The 18,321-nt window shown below is 35.4% G+C and overlaps 1 protein-coding gene across 1 annotated transcript in view; it reads left to right on the top strand.

The window, feature by feature from the left end:
- The first annotated feature begins 15,272 nt into the window (after positions 1 to 15,272).
- LOC101588603 (vomeronasal type-2 receptor 116-like) overlaps positions 15,273 to 18,321 on the top strand; it is a 13,635-nt gene continuing 10,586 nt past the window's right edge. The window contains 1 exon segment of the mRNA XM_012512916.1: positions 15,273 to 15,478. Coding sequence (XP_012368370.1) covers positions 15,273 to 15,478 — 206 coding nt within the window.

Below are 18,321 nucleotides of genomic sequence, written 5' to 3'. Positions count from 1 at the left end.
AAAAAAAAAGGGTACAAAGAAAGACAGTTTTGTATCTGTATATACAGAATAGTTAGGATAGATATACAGCTACTTTCACTTAATTCAATGAGCAGAAATATTTGTACTAATAGTGTTTGGACAGGATATCATGTCTGCATCTTACACTATGCATAACCACTAAGAAGATAACAATGTACAATGTATTAATTATTGAAGCTGTCCTATTACTCTGTTTTGAAACTGTCCCATTGCTATTTGTTTCTCAATATAATAAAATACAATAAATGTATAATAATAGGTAAAGAAGGAATTAAACTACAATTATTTGCAGATAACATGATATTCTATTTGAAAGAGCCAAAAAACTCCACCAAGTAACTAACCGAATTAATACACAAATTCAGTAGCATAGCAAGATACAAAGTCAATACCCAAAAGTCAATAGCATTCCTCTACACAGATAAGAAACCCACTGAGAGAGAAATTAGAGAAGCAGTACCTTTCACTGTGGCACCATGGAAAATGAGATACTGGTGAATTAATCTAACTAAAGTAGTAAAAGATACATTTGTTGAAAATTAAAGTATTCTGAAAAATGTGATCACAGAGGATTTCAAAAAGTGGAACGATATTTCCTGCTCCTCGATAGAACCAGCAAAGTGAAGATAGTGATAGTCCCAAAATTGTTACAGAGACTTAATGCAACCCCTATTAAAATATCACAAATATACCTCAACAGACCTAGAGGAGTCATTCTTAAAATTTATTTGAAATGAGAAAAAAACTAGAATATCAAAGGCAATCTGGTGCAACAAGGCAAGACAGGACACATTACAATTCCTGACTTTAAATTATACTACAAAACTACTGTGATAAAATCAGCATGGCATTGGCAAAGAAATAGACCTGAGGATCAATGTAATAGATTAGAAGATGCGGAAGCTTCTACGAGCACACTCAGCCACCTGATCTTCAAAAAAGTGGCCAAACATGCTCACTGGAAGAAAGCCTCTTGAACAAGTGGTGCTGAAAAAACTGGCTCTCTGCATGCCAAAACTAAAACTTCACTCAGGTCAATCACCATGTACTAAGCTAAATCAAAATGGATTAAAGATCTAAGCATTAAAACAAAAACACTAAATCTCCTGGAAATTAGATGGAACTCTTGCATACTTAGGGTTAGGCAAACAGTTTCTGAACAAAAATCAAACTGCACGGGAATTACAGGAACACATAGGAGCCAGCCAAATAGCTCAGTGGATTAATGCAAGCAGGTGAACGGGCTGGGGGATGACTACTCGTTTCTGACGTGCTGGCCTTGACCCCTTGGGACACTGAGACCGTGATTGAGACTGAGTGTGGTGACGCGCCTGTATTCCCAACTCTTGGGAGGCTGTGAACAAGAGAATTACAATGAGTCTGATCTAGTAGTGAGACCCTGAACAGCCTGGAGACCGTTCTCTATAATATACAAAAAAAAGAGAAAAAGAAAGAAAGAGAGAGAGAGAGAGAGAGAGAGAGAGAGAGAGAGAGAGAGAGAGAGAGAGAGAGAAAAGAAAAGAGTTAACAACTGGGACCTCCTCTTATTGAGAAGGTTTTTCTTGCCAAAAGAAATTACCAGCAGAGTAAAAAGATAACCCACAAATTTGGAAAAAAAAAACCTTAAATAATAAGCACTCAGACAAAGATCTTCTATCTAGAATTTACAAAGAACTAAACAAGATTATGGCCCCAAAATTTAAAGACCCAATCCAAAAATGGGCATCCAAGATGAATGCACACCTTTCAGAGGAAGAAATACAAGAAGCAAATAAATACATGAAAAAATATTCCACATCACTAGCCATCCATGAAATGCAAATTAAAACAACACTTAGATACAATCTCATCCCAGAAAAGAAATGGCTATTATAAAGAAATCAACCAACAACAAATGTTGGAGAAGCCTCAGAGGAAAAAGAAACCCTTCTCCACTGCTGCTGTGAAGGTAGACTGGTGCAGAACCATTTGGTTAATTGTACTGTCAATTACTGCTAATCTTTTGAAAAGAGCAGGTAATACTCAAATGTTTTTCCTCTTATTCTTATTCTTATATTATGTTCTTCTTTTAAATTGATGAAAATATTTTTTTTCATTTCAGTTTTTGTTTAAGTGAATCTTGCATATTTATATCTGGTAACCTGAACAACTACTTTGAAGATATCATCATATAATACAACATTATTTATTGAATTCCTATTACTTTGTTCAGTGAAATTTTGTATAATTTCTAATGGTTTTTTTTCCTAAAACTGTTTTACATTCTTTAAAAAATAAAAAATAAATAAATATTATTGAAGATTTTAAGATAGATTAGAGTTAGACCATCCCTAAAGTTTTTGTAGAATTGAACAGCAAGTCCATGACCCATTCTTAGTATTTTATTACTACCATATGTTCAAAGTGTTGTATTAAATTGCTCAGAGTTTTGATTTCTGATTCAGTTTTGATAATTATAGTAATCTATCATTTCTTCTAAATCCCCTATTTTATTAGCGTTAGAACTCTTAAACTAGGTGCCAATTATCTCTTACATTGTAGTGCTGTCTACTGTTATTTTTCTTTTTATATACTAACTGCATGCTCAAGCCTTTTCTTTATCTTTTTGGGGGGAAAATTGAGCAAAACTATTTGTATGTTATATTTTCTTTTTTCTTTTTCTTTTCTTTTCTTTTCTTTTTTCTTTTTTTTTTTTTTGGCAGAACTAGAGATTGAATTCAGACCCTTGCACTTGCCAAGGAAATACTTATTCCACTGAGCCATCTCCCCGGCCCCTCTATGTAATTTTTTCTTTTAAATATCTAGCTTTTTGATCTACAAGCTGTAGTACAGGGTTTCAGGAATAATCCTGAGGGTATTTGACTGATCTTTCAGATACAAAACATACATTTCTCATTATATAGATCTTGCTTTATCTTGCCCTTGACCATCAAGCAGAAAAGTATAAAAACAAAGTATAAAAAGTAAAGTCATATTAATACGCTGAGCTGTGAAAGACTGAAGTCAACAGCTTCTGACATTGCCAATCTGACGGAAAACCCACTACTATTATGGACTACTGGACTATTTTGGAATATTTTGCTGAATTCACTCATCTATAATATTTAAATGATAATGGAATAACATTCTCTGACAAAACTAAAAAAAAGTTGGGGATACAAATGAATGACCATTTTGTATCTGTTTATTCAAAATAGTTAGGATAAATAAACAGCTGAATTCTTTTATTTCAATGAATAGAGAAATTTGTTCTAACAGTGTTTGTGCACAAGATATCATGTCTGCATCTTGTACAATGAATAACCACTAAGACAACAATATGCAATGTATTAATTACTGAAACTGTCCTACTAATCAGTTTTTAAACTGTCTCACTGCTATTTTTTTCTCAATATAATTATTTTAAAAAGGAAAAAATAAAAAACAAGTATCTATCTCTTTGATTCATTGATCTTTTTCTATTTTATTTACTCTTAATTTAATTAGCTCCTGCTCAGAGATGGTGCAGGAAAGTGTCACTTCAACAAAATACCTTGTCAGGATGGGGAGCTCTGCTGCATAAGTACCTGCCTGGCATGTGTAGGATTCTGAGTTTGTTACTTGGTACTGAAAAAAAGAGCCCTATGTTTGCTAAGTTTTAATTTTTTATGATGTTTGCGCTCTTTGATACCTTCATTGAATGACCCATGCTAATGGTATTTTTACACAACAGGCTTGGGCAAATTTATTGTAGATCTTTAGCTGTTATACACACTGATTCTTGGTGAAACTATTAAAACATATGGACATTTTCTCAAAGAGCAATGAGAAGATAATTGTGTACTCACAGAACTCAAATCAGTATAGTATTCAAATTTTAAGTAGAACAATTAAGCAACAGAAAAAAAAAACCAAAAAGTGCTCAAAACAGGAAATGAGAAAATCAAATTGGTTTGCTGATAATATGATTCTATCCATAAAAATCACAAAATACCAATACTGCTTTAGAACGCAAAATTTATGCAGAGTGGGGTGGCCAAATAGCTCAGCGGACAAAAGCACCTGATGAGACTGGCTTAGGGACCGATATTCGATCCCTGGCATGCTGAACCGGCCCTACCATTAGTGTGATGAGATGGCAACTGAAACTTGGCCTAGTGCACATACCCGTAATCCCAGTACTTGAGGCTAAACACAGGAGGATTCCTATGAGTCTGAGCTGCATGGTAAGAGCCTGTACCAAATACATAAATGAAAAAAATTAAGGAAAACAAACTAGGAAAGGAATTCATTCCATAGATTTAAAAAAAAAAAGACAAATAGAAAGAAATGCCAAAACAAATCACTAAAAGTCTTCATAATAAAAAGTATAAAATACAGAAGAAAAAATTGAAGAATAAAATAAAAGGAGCAAATAACTCCCATGGGCATAGGTTGGGAAAATCAATAGTTGTAAAATGGCAATACTTGTGCCAAATGAGGCAATGATTCATTGAAATTCTCATGGCACTTCACAAGATGAGAAGCAACCCAACATGTTAGGGGTTTACAAGAACATAAAGAGCTAAAGCAGCACTGAGAGACAGGAGCAACCTAATGGATTCAGAACACCTGACCTGGAAATGTCAGATCCATTGTAACATAACGGTGTTTTATGGGCATATGCAGTCATAGAATAGAGTAGAGGTCTCAGAAAGAAACACATGCATCTTTAGGAAACTCAAGCATACCAAAAACATGCACATAAGGAAATATGGTTTAAAGTAGTTTTGGGAAAACTGGGTGTGTATCAGAAGACAAAATAGTAGACTCTTATCTGTCACCTATAAGAAAAATCAACTCAAAATGATGAAAGACATTAATGCAGTATCTGAAAAAATGTAAGCACTGGATGATGCACTGAAAGAAATTATAAGATGACAGTATGCATAGAATATTTCAATTACAACATTTACCTTAGCAAGCTTTATGGGCTACAATGTGGTGTTTTTTTTTAATGTCCCACCTACTACAAAGAATATGGATTCTGTTTAATTTGAGTGGAATACTCTATAAGATCTATTAAGTCCATTTATTCAAAGGTTTTGTACAACACTGATGTTTTATTTTATACTTTTGTCCAGTTGATTTATTTATGTATGACACTGGAGTATTGAGGACCCCCATTATGACTACATTAGCATTTATGTCTTCATTTATACCCATAGTGTTTCTTTAGGAAGTTGTGTGTGCTAATGTTTGTTGCACATACGATTATAATTATTATCACTTTGGGTTGAATTTTTCCTTAACCAATATATAGTGACACTGTTTGGCTCTTTTGGTCACTCTTTGTGTCCATGTCTCACACACTTCAGAAGACTCCTCAGGAACTAAGGTCAAAGAAAATCTCATTTCTAGACAGAGGACATTGATGTATGGAGACTATATATATTTTTTTCAAAACAGCTTCTAACTTGAAGGGCGAGATGAAGTTTGTACTGCCTGTGCTGTGACTGACTGGCGATGTTATATAAGCTCTGGGATGTAAGCTCTGTGTTCTTTCTATGATGCTCTAACAAATATCACCAACTAGGTGATTAAATAGGACAAGTATACCTTCTGCTATCATTGAAATGCAAGTGAAATTCCGTTCTCACCAGACTTGTGCTTTGTGACTCCTGATATACTCTGGCCATGTTTGTTTTCAGCTTTATATCAGAAGAAAACCTAAAGTATTTTGTGAATTTTAAAAAAAATTAGTACCTCTACTATAAGGACTGCATGAAGAAATTCATGAATAAAATCAACAGATATTTCGCACAAGAAGTACAAAAGGCTTACAAATATATTAAACGGTATTCAACATATCTGACCACTAAAGAAATGCAAACCAAATCAGCACTAATATTCAATCCTATACCATCAAATATGAGAACTGATGTCAATGATAAAGAAATTAAAAAAATAACAAATGCTTTATGGGCACATACATAGTCATACATAGTTTGAGTGGGCACATACATAGACATACATAGTCTAGAGTGAAAAGCAGCCCTCCTACATTGTTGGTAGCATTGTAAATTAATAAAATCTCCAAAAAACTAAAATTATGAATTTCCTATGACCACCTTTCTTTCTTCATGGTATTTTTCCCAAAGAGCTAAATATATCACACCACAGTGATGCACGCATACCAGTGTTTATTGCTGCCCAATTCATAACAGTCAAAGCTTGGAAACAGCCTGTATGTTTATCAACAGAGGACTAAAGGGAGGAAATGTGTTGTCTATGCACAACAGAGTATTGCTTGGCACTGAAGGACAACTTTGAGATATTTATAGATAAATGAATGAACCTGAAAAATATGTGGAGTGAACTTAACCAGACCCATGATACTAAAACTACATGGGATCTTGCATTTGATCAAGATAAAACTTGAAGAAAGAGAATAATAAGGCATAGAGAAAGAAATAAGGCACAGATCTTTCGCAAATAGAAAAGGTTCAAAAAGAAAATGGATGTGAGTGAAAAGAGAGGAGAAGGGATCATAAGTAGAATAAAGTAATGTCATGTCCTGGAATCTTATAAAATAATTGGATATAAAATTAATATGTCATTAACTTGGGATAGCACTGATGTCAATAACAATGAGAATGGGAAAAGACCCCTTAGAGAGACAGATGGAGATGGAAGTGAAGGGGATTAAAGAGTAAACATCTGCATCATTTACGTGTGTCCACTCTTCAAGCTGAGTGTAAATTGCATGCACCACATGAAAGTATTAATATAGAGCAAATCATGAGAAAGCATGATCACCAGTCTGTGCTGTGCAGTGGGATCTCTCCAGTCTTCAACACCATCATTCTCTGCTTATTTAAATACACCATTTGTGCTGAAATCGAGCCTGTCTTATATTAGCCTTACTGCATCTGTGAAGTCCCTCTATTCAAGTAAAGTTATATTCACAAATACTAAGTTTATAATACCTTTTATGGAAACACAAGTGAATGTATAACAATAATCTGGCCCTACATTAGAGAAGATTATCACAGTGTGGCAAATCATTGATTTTTCTTTATTCTAAATGAGAAATAAAATAAAAGCATTGCTTTTTCCTGTGGCCCTAGATATGCTCTTAGAGTGTGTGTGTGTGTGTGTGTGTGTGTGTGTGTGTGTGTGTGTTTGCGTGTGTATAATGGGCATATCTTGCATTTTCCAAGAGACTAAACCTGTAATCCCTTCACTTTAAAAAATTAATTATACATAACACCTCAGGTAAAGTACTCAATATACCCATATTTAATATTAAGGTATTGTGAATTTATGCATTCATTTTTATGTATAAGATTTGAAATTTGTACATTTTGCATTTGTAATTTATCTTTGTTTGGAGTAAGTAGTTTTTAGATCTTCAACCGTGACATGGAATAATAAGTATCAAATTTGGAATTATGTTTTCCTTAAAAGGTAACGACCAATTGTTAGTGTTTTAAGTTTACAGCAATTAATGTGAAAGTATATTTCTTTTTTTAGCCAATCCTACTATTTTTGCATACCATTATTCAAAGGTCAATAGTATTCCAACAATAAAACAAAGGCCAAGTTTACATTAGGGTCACAATGCATGCTGGATATTCTTTAAAAGTTGACCATTGCAAAATGCTATATATCCAACCATTTCAGAACTACAGATAATAACCTGATTGCTTTGTAAACTCGCTGGATCTCTGGTGGTGTAATGGGTTATATGTGTGGCTCTCATACCCAATGTTTTGGTGGTGGAAGATGCAACAGTACTTTCCAATGTCGTTCCTTTGCCTTAGAGTGAACCAATTCCTAAGTTGTCATAAATGTATTAACAATGTGCGGCCTCAAATTATTGTTGTAGGAGCAGATAGTGATAATACATTAAACCATGGAAATATCATGTTGGAAAGTACTTTATAGAATGATGAAGGTCTCAGAAATGCAACATATTACCTTGTTAACACTGAATAATTTTGAATTTCTAAATATATGTAATAACTGGTTCTTTAGAGATTGGAGTAAATATCTGATTGACAATTGTTTTCTATTATCCACACATGACTCAGAAAGAATGGACAATGCAGTGAAGGTACTTTAGCCACACTGATTCCTGAATGTATGCAGCTATAATTTCTTAACCTTTGGGGATAGGTGTACTGCCCAATCTCCATCATCAAAATTGTGTCTCCCCAGGTCATTTCAGAAACTTCTAAGAATGAACACTCTGTGCAATCCATTTACATCACCCCTAATGCTTTCCATGCAAATAGCCTGTAGATGAAGGTTTGGAACAAAATCCACATGGGAGGAGGAGGCTCATGGGAACATGGTATATGTATGTAGAATAAAATAATGGTGCCTGTGGGTGAAGAAGTGATCTATAAACATATCCTAATGTACGTTTTCAACAGGGACACCAGCGTTTTGATTCGTTAATTCTTTGAACTGTTTTCTTCATCTCAATTGAATTAATTTGTGTGCTAATCATTATGATATCTTCCCATCTTTGGGCTCCGGATTTGATTTCCTCTTCCTTTGTAGATGTTAGAAGTGCAATATTAGGGTGTTTATTTGCTCCCCTTCTGTTTTCCTAATTAGTGAGTTTACATCTATAAATTTCCCTCTAAGAACTGCTTTCATTGCATTCCATAAGTTCCGATATGTTGTGCTTGAATTATCCTTGAATTGTAGATATAGTTGAATTTCTTCTTTAATTTCATCTGTGACCCATTGGTTGCTGAGTAGAGTGTTGTTTAATTTCCCTGTATTTATGCGCTTTTTGTGGTTTACTTCCAGTTTCATTGCACTGTGGTCAGATAATATGAATGGGGTAATTTTTGTTTTCTTGCATGTCCTTAAGCATGTCATATGGACAAATATGTGGTCTATTTTGGAAAATGACCCAGGTGCAGCTGAAAAAAATGTGTATTCAGCTGTTTTTTTGGATGGAACCCTCTGTATATTTCCACTAAGTCCATTTGTTCCAAGGTCTTGTTCAGTCCTGCTATTTCTTTGCTAATTTTTGTGTTTGACCTGTCTCTATGGGATAAAGGGGTGTTAAGATCTCCTGTTAAGATTGTGCTGTTGGATATTGGATTTTTCATGTTCATTAAGATTTGTCTTATATAGTTGAGTGCTCCCTTTTTTGGTGCATAAATATTTATGAGTGTTACCTCTTGAATTTTTTCCCAAACCAGTATACGGTGGCCTTCTTTACTTTATTTGATCATTCTTGGTTTGAAGTTGAGACTTTCTGAGAACAGGATTCCTACCCTTGCTTTTTTCTGAGGTGCGGGGCATGTACTATTGTGTTCCATCCTTTGATTTTCAGCCTATGAATCTCTTTATGAGTTAAATGTGTTTCTTGTATAGCATATTGTTGGATTTTGTCTCCTAACCCACTATACCAATCTATTTCTTTTAATTGGTGCACTGAGTCCATTTACATTAGTAGTTATAATTGAGACATAATGACTTATGAACGACATGTTGTTTACCTGATGTTGTTTACTCCTTTTGCCTTTTTCTCCTGTGTTAAATTGTTTGCCATATTTAGTTGGTTTCTTCTGTTCTCATTCATCGGGTTCTGATCATTTTCTTTCCTCTCTAGAACATCTTTCAGTAGTCTGTACAGTGTTGGCTTTCTCATCATAAAATTCTTTAGTTGTTCTTTGTCATGGAAGTATTTCACTTCTCCATCAAACTTGAAAGAGAGTTGTGCAGCATGTAGTAGTCTTGGCTGGAATTTGTTTTCTTACAGGACTTGACGTTCTCTGCTCTGTGCTTTTCTTTCTTCATAGTTTGCGAAAAGAAGTCTGCTGTTATTCTGATGGGTTTTCCTTTACATGTGTCTCTTTCTTTTCTCTAGTGGCTTTCAGTGTATTGTTCTTATGCTGGATTTCTGGGATCTTGATTATTATATGTCTCAGTGTGTTTTTCATTGGGTTGAAGCTATTTGCTGTTCTGTATGATATTAATTCTTTTACTATAGAGAGTATTTCTGGTCTGATTTGCTCTATATGTTTCTGCATTTGCTTTCCTACTTCAGATGTTATGAATTCAGAGTTTTCTTTTTTATTTCAGAGGTTATTTCTGATCTGAGTTCTTCTATACCTTTCTGCAGTTGTTTCTTTTCTTCAGATGCTATTGTTTCAGACATCTCAGCTGCTTGATTCCCAATTTGTTCTGTATTAGTGTCATCTGTACTTGTTTTGAGTGGACTGTGGGCTTGAGATTACATTTTGCTCTTTCTCTCTGTCATTTTGTATGGGGTGGAGGGATCCTTAGAGAGCTCGGTGGAAAGCACGCGGAAAACATGATGGAAGGTCTCACGGGGCTGGCCTGGGCTTGATTTGGGGAGATCCAACCAGCGCAGGCAAGCGTAGGACCTCACCCCCACACTTGCTCGAACTGAGCTTCTCCATCACTTTTCTATGTTCCTGTTCTTTAGTTCTGTTTTCTCTAGGTATGCTAAGCAATTCTTTTTCTATTGTCATTTCATTTTTACCTGAGAGATCATTTCTGATCTGATTTTCTCATAGCCTTATAGAGTTATTATTTATTTCATTTGCTATCATTTCTGAAATTTCATTTGTGTAACCATCAAATTCTTCTATGTTGCTGTCTCCTGGATTTGTTTTGGGTGGACTAGATGTCTGAGATTACATTTTGCTCCTTATTTTGGTCTTTTTGCTTAAAATATTTTTTCTTTTGTTCTCTCCAGTGATGCTTGTGGGTATTGGTAGTAGGAAGATATACAATGAATGTCACAGCTTCTTCACGAATAGTCTGTACTTAAGGAAAACGAGTTGAAATATATTGGATCAGGATTTATCATAATAACCCTATTGAAGAAAAGAGGAAAAACTAGTAAAAACTTAAAACTTTAGAAGCTATATGGAATTTAATTAAAGAAAATGAGAAGAATTCAACAGTGGTTGTTACATTTCACATAGTTCATTTCAAATTAGTTGCTCAGGGGCTGGGGAGATGGCTCAGTGGAATAAGCGCTTCCCTGGCAAGTGCAAGGGCCTCAGTTCAACCCCCAGTTTTGGAAAAAAAATTAGTTGCTCAGATTACCAAATATAAGTATTTAACATGGGTTAAACATTAAAAAATAAAAAAAATAATATCAATTGTTAGCTTTAATAGGTGAGTAGTGATCAGCAGTACAACTATCCAAGCTATCCTGTGTATAGACATATTTTTTCCTTTCCTCATTTTTTTGTCTCCCTTATCTTATCCCAAGTGTTCCATCCCTTTAAATATGTTCTTTTCCTTTCACAGTATCTATTGTACCTTTTGAATTTTATTTACTCTTTCAGGTTCTTGTGCTAGGAAGACAATATGATGCTTGCACATATTTTCCAGGCTTCAGTTGATGGGCATTTGTGTTGTTTGCAAGATTTGACTATGGTAAATTTTGCTGCTATAAATGTGGGTGTACATATATAGCTGTAATATGATGTTTTCAGTTCTGGGAAAATACACAGGAGAGAAATAACTAGGTTGAGTGGGACCTCTAATCCTAAAATTTAGGGATCTCCACACTTATTCCACAGTAACTTCATCTTAATTTCTAAAACCATTCTATTTATTTTGTTGCAGCACATTCACAAACACCAGACATCAGGCTTTTACACTGCATTGGAAACACAGTTCAATCCAGAGAATAGTCTAACCCAAGATAGAGAAGAAGGCTTGAGTTTGACAAGTCATGTATTTATGTAGAGGACTCAATATTCTCAAATATGTTTATGTTCTAGTGGGATACAACTTACAATACTCAGGTCAACAGATACATAAAATTTATATTTAAAAATGTCTTTATAGAATTTATTAAACCTATTAGATTCAACATATCTTTTATTAATTTTAATTGGAAGGAAGTTCAGATGATTTCAAAATACATTAGTAGGATAGTTACAATAATTAATACATTGCATATTGTTGTCTTCCTAGTATTTCTTCAGAGTACAAGATGCAGTCATGATATCAGTAGTAGTGAGTTATGAGCAGAACCGGCAATGTCAGAAGTTGTTGACTTGAGCCTTTTACATCTCAGCATATTGATATCATGTTATATAATTATTAGGTACTTTTGTCTCATTCATAAGACAAAAAATACCCAACACCCAAAGTTAAAGGACAGCTTTACTTATCTTACAGCTTTCTAGAGGTTTTCACCCATAATCATCTGGCTCCAAAGCCAGCAGATAACAGAGGTCAAAAAGTAATTAAAAGCAGGACGAATGAAAGAGAAATCATGCCTCATTCCTCCAATTAGGTTGTAAGCACACACCTCCACCAAGGTCAGTTGTAGTGTTCACACCCTTTCCATGCACTGCTCTTGCGCAGGCTCAGGAGTGTTACAAAATGAGGATCCTGGATGCCTCCTAGTAACTACTAAAATTCTCAAGTTGACACAGTGAATCAAGCATTATGGGCTTGGGCACATTCTCTACAATTCAGGATATGGAATTCCTGAGTTACCTAATTGAGCATCTAAACTTCTCAAATTGACACAATGTATGAAGCATTACAGTTATTATAAAATTATTATAAGTTCATTGCAGCATAGAATTTTTTCAAACTCTTTGACAATTTTGCACTTACAGCCCAACTTTATCTTGACTAGCTGAATTTCAAATGCTAGTGAAGACACTGGGCCAACATCTTCAAAATTGGGAAATAAACCTTTTCTAAAGCTATTCACACTTAATATTTAAAGTTTTTCCTTAAAAAATTCAACATTTCTTTTCATCTTTAACAGATCACCTATAAGTAACAAGACAATTTATTTTTATTAGAATTTGTATTCATTTTAAAGAGAAAAAAGAATAGCAATGAAACAGTTTCAAAACAGGTTAGTAGGACATATACAATAATAATACATTGTATATTGTTGTCTTCATTGTAGTTATAGGGAGGACAAGATGCAGACAAGATATATTTTCTAAAAAATACTAGTACAAACTTTTATCATTGGTGAACTAAGAGAAAATAGTTGTATATCTATCCTAACTCTCATATATATATATATTTTTTTTCTTCCACCTCCTTTTTTTTATAACAAATCTGTCCTTTATTTACACTTTTGTGAAGTGGGTTATAACACTGGGTTGAAAACATTAACCAGACAGGATGTTCATTTCAGGAGTGAGGTAGCTTGCTTGTTTTAGGCACTCAGCCAAGTCCCACCTTCACATATTTGATTAATTTCCTAGCTTGGCTCCCAACATAGCCCCGTTTATCATTTTGCTTTTTCAGGGATGGGTGTTCCACTTCAGTTAGAGAAGCTGTATTTGGATAAGTGCTTACAAGATGTTTTCATACTTGAAACCAGTCTAAAGATTTCAGGTACTTAATTCAGCAAAATAACCCAATATAGTCCAATAGTCCATGATAATAATGGGTTATCAGCAGATCTGGCAATTATCAGGAGTTGCTGACTTGAGCCTTTTACAGCTCAGCATATTAATATGGCATAACTTTTTATCTTTCATGGTTATCCTTTTCTTCTGGAAAAAAAGACCAAGTTAAAGAAAAACCTACATAACTAAAAATGTAACTTTTATATTTGACAAGGTCAGTCAAATGCCCTCAGGATTTAGGCTGGAAGCATGTATAGCGCTTTGTATATCTTTTGTCAGTGTCAGCCATCTATATGAGTCATAGACATTGCTTAAACAATTTGCTCTCTGTGAAAGCCTCAGATAATTTTTTTTTTCTTTCTAGGTGACTATCCACAGGAACAGTGTAGATCACCATTCACTTTCTTTTGTGGCTCCATATCTCCATGATCAGAAAATTTGGGACACCGCTGAGTTATGGGATGACAAAGCATAGGTTCTCTTATGTCCTGAGTCCTCACTGAACTTGGAGTACTACGGCAAAATTGACTATCCTTGTGGTGCCTCTATTTGTCTAATTTTTTGGTGTGCAAACTTTACATGTTAAATATCGAGTAGAGAAGCTTTATGATATTATTGCCTGTACTAGAGACAGTTGAGCTTAACATCACTATCTGTCTTAATGTCAAATGTCTTACACATAACACGGAACTTCTGTTTGCCAGCAACCGTGGATATTTTGAACATTAAACCCCTACAGAATGAGAAACATACCAATGTATAAGCCTATGCTTAGACCTATATAATAAAGTCAAAGTTTGCATTGAGGCTCATCCCTTGTACTGGTTATTTATATTTTGACAATTACAAGATGGCATGCATTCAACTAATAAATTATTACTTAGAATACTCTATCTACACTGCAAATTTCACTGAGTTTTGGGGCTATAAATGTTTCCTACACTTCCCTACTTCTCAAAAGTTTCAGCGATTGGAAATATAGAAGTCATTTTCAGCCTTGCTCCTTTGCTTCAATGTAAGGGAAAAAGAAATTTGTCACAAAGATTTCTGTTCTCATAAAAGCCTAAATCATGGTGGAATTCAAGGATGTAGGAATAGAAATGAATTCTGACAATATATTGAATCATGGAATGAAGATACTTGAAAGGACCAAGCATTGGGGAAGTATGCTAAGTCACACAACTCCAAAATGCATTGTATCTCTGCACAGATCTTCAGTCACTCATTTGGATTTCCAGAATATAGTGCAATTTGTACCCCAGACATCGGAGATTAGGTGTGGCTATGAGTTTCAGAGCATGTAACTGGTATACAGAGAATTCAGATATACAAGGAATGTCCTGTGGCTGTAACTCTTGGTCATGGGCCTGTCAAACGATAGCTCTTTATCTCCCACTTCGGAAAGAATAATGCTCAGTATTTCTTGACCAAGGAAATACTGAGGCTTTTCAGAGTATTTCAACAGAATCCTAACATTAAATGCTCTAGTGCAATCCATTAACAACTCCACTAGTGTCATCTATGCTAGTGGTTTATTGACAAAGACTTGAGAGCAAATCTGCCCAGGCAGAGGTGGCCCCTGGGATGCTGCTATGAGTAGAACTGCATTATGGTGGCTCCCTCTGGAGAAAATGCTACTCAATCACAACTTCTTCCTTCTGTTTTTCTCTTGGATGCAAGACCTCAGATGTACAGGCCTGAGGATATTGGTGGCAAACTTCTCCCGGGACATAGAGCAGGCATTGTTGACAGGAGACAGAGCATCAGATGGAACACCTGAGTCAGAAAGTGTTAGGTTGAATCACATCACACATATAAGGTATTTATTTACCTGGCTCAGATTGCAAGTTTCCTCTTCACTCAGCCATAAGCTTTGAATAAGCATCTAAGATGTTGCCCTTCATTGTTGTCTTCCTTCTCCTGCAACTTTCTGCTTTAGTGTGCACTTTTGAAAATGAAGGCTGCCTTCACCACAGGAGCACCAGTGTGCAGACGGATGGAGATGTGGTGATTGGGTGTTTCTTGTCTCTTTATTACTATCTCTACTGTACTGGTGTCCTTGATATAAAGCCTATTACAGACTTCTATTTCATTCAGTAAGTCTCTTCTTCACTTATTTGTTTTCTTGTGGATATTAGGATAATAATGTCTATGGATATGGATAATGGCTATAGATAGCTTCATCAAAATTCTCTATACTGCTACCTCACTACATGTGTACAAGAGGCCTGTTTATAAGTATTCCTGGTCATCTTTTTATACTTCTGAGTGTGGGAAGAAGACATTCTTTCTGTTTGTTTTCCTATCTTCTTGTTCTCACTCATGGAACCTGAGCGGGATCTCACCATCCACTGTGGTCCAGGCTCTTCCTCCTACCTTGATACCACTGCATGGCATTAGGTGATGCTCTTCATCTCAAATGATCCCTTGGATTGAACTAAGTGCTAAGTGGCTGTTACCTAATATCCCCTCAGACTATCAAGGATTTGCTGGTGTTTCTCTAGCTATGCATAAAGTTCCTTGCATTTTTTGCAGAGTGTCTTCTGATATTGACCCTTCTGTTTGGAATAACTTCTTAATGTAAAATACTCAGTTACTATTTCAAATGAACCTTAGGGTGTCCTACGACTCCTAGAGTTGCAAACTGGGCCCAGAGTAAGGGATGAGTCATCTGTGAGACTTTTCCCTACCAGTGCAGTTCTTTCTGAGTTGGATTGTGTCTCTTTTCTCTATTCAGATAATACCTTATCAGGCGATTTCCTAAAATATTAGTTGTCATAGATGTGCTCAATTACAAACATGTATGTTTTGTACTTATTTAAAAAAGTCATTAATGAATTTTTCAAAGTGTCAGAGAATTCCAGTAAATGATGTGTGCTTTTGAAAGAAAAGGAGATGTCAGTGGAACAGTGATTGATTTTTACTGAAGAAGCTGACCCACAGTGTTCCTGTGGCAGCTGCCCATATGAAGAAATAAAATTTAATACAGAAAGATCTTCCTTGGTCATAACACTGTACCACTTCCTTGTTCTAAAGATTACACATCAGGATGCTTGGCTGGCATTCTGATATGAGCAGAAACTCATTGTTCACCTCACCATATCCCAAAGTGTTTCTTTCTAACATGTGTAGAAGATGAAAATGTTTCTTCAGATATTTGGCAGGTTCTTGGGTGCTACAGACTCCCTGATTCTGGTCACGCATAAAGTTGTGACACTGTAGCTTTTATCTCAGCAGCTGCTTTTAAGGGGCTCCCTGGTGGGAGCTCTTTGGAATCTAACCCACAGAAAGTATCTCTACCTAGACTCTTCCCAATCAGAACTACAGAAATGGGCTACTCAGCACTGGAATAACAATTTCACAAGTGGCAACTCTGCAGACCTGGTGATGTAACTTTTTCTCTACTTTTCTTCTTCTGTGTAATCATGTATGTGTTACTTACCACCAGCTTAGCAAATTTAGTTTTATTCTTTTTAATTTGGTGATGGAGAGTTTTCTTATATGCAAATCTAGGCCCCTGCATTAACCAGCTGGGATTATGGTCTCTAAAACTACCCCTTATTTGTGAGCAGGGGCAGCAGAGTAAGCAACTTGGGCCTTTCCCTTCTATTTATTCCGAGACACTTGTCCTATGCTTACATAGCTCTTGATAAAGGGACATCTGGTGATGATCATGCTACCTGAAGCCTCTGGGCTGACGGGCTTCCTCAGCTTAAATTTTGTGAACAGCTGGAATTACAGGCATTTCTCATCACACACCGAATGTGTGTTTTTCTTCCATCATTTTCTAAATTATGTGTCCTTACAGATGTACTACATTGCAAGCTTTAATTCTTGTTCTTGCTATTGTTTCTGTTTTTTGGTGACAGATGAGCACTGGTTTTGAGTGTATGACTCAGAAAACTGCTCAAAAATCTCCTAAAATGTGTGAGAAGATTAATTATTCATGTCACACTTTGACAATTATAAGAAAAAAAAAATTTTTTGACTGAGAAACTGCACTCAAGGAGGGGCTCATGATGGAGTCCAGGTAATCCCCTCTGGGAGGATCCTAACTAAAAAGAGCCCAGTGTGATCAGACAGCATCTGGGTATAGTGGGGGATGAGAAACTGACCAGCTGTCAGGCACTATCAGATTTCAAGGCTATTTTAGGTGTGTAGTATCTGTTTGTATTCCTAGAAGGAGAGAATGACCTACCTACGCTGCTGTCCTCACATATGCTCAGAGGGTCAGGCGGCTGTTGCAGGGGGACCTGCTCTAGACTCATGCTCTGTGAGCTCCGTCTGTGGCTGAGAAGAATGCCCTTGCACTTCTGAGTTTCTGTGTCTAGGAACAAGAGTCTCAGGAGGGAGTTTAGAATCCTATAAAATGAGAAAGGAAAAGGAAAGAAGTTTTGGAAAATAAAATGTATGTCTTTTATGACAAGCTTTTGTGGAAAATTTAATTTTAATATTTTAAATGATCCTAATGCAAATACAGTGGCCATAATACTGTAGCCTTGATAGCATTTTGACTTTCTCCACATAAATACAGACACAGTCAATGTAGAATTATTTTGCCTCTGATTTTTATCAACTTATTTTCCCTTCATAACATATATATGCTAATTATTATGCATGAATAATGTATATACTTTCTTCCAACTGTAATTCCATTCACACTCAGTTTTGGATGTTCCAAGTTGTTAATTAATTTCTCCTGTCATTTAAGGAGGGCAGTTGATATGTGGTACCTAGAGCAATGCTCTCTCGTTAGAGCTAAAGAATATTAAACAGTACAACAGCTGTGTTAAAAAAGTATACAAATAATATAATATAAAATTTAATTTAATATATATGTATGTACATAAAATTTAACTTGTTTTCTGCATGCTGTCAAACTAAGTACTGAAACAAAATAATGGAACTTTTCAACCCACTACTCGGGGAAGCAATAATT

This window comes from Octodon degus, unplaced genomic scaffold (genome assembly GCF_000260255.1).
Source record: "Octodon degus isolate 3935 unplaced genomic scaffold, OctDeg1.0 scaffold00290, whole genome shotgun sequence".
NCBI lineage: Eukaryota > Metazoa > Chordata > Mammalia > Rodentia > Octodontidae > Octodon > Octodon degus.
This window is presented reverse-complemented; position numbering and strand designations above follow the sequence as displayed.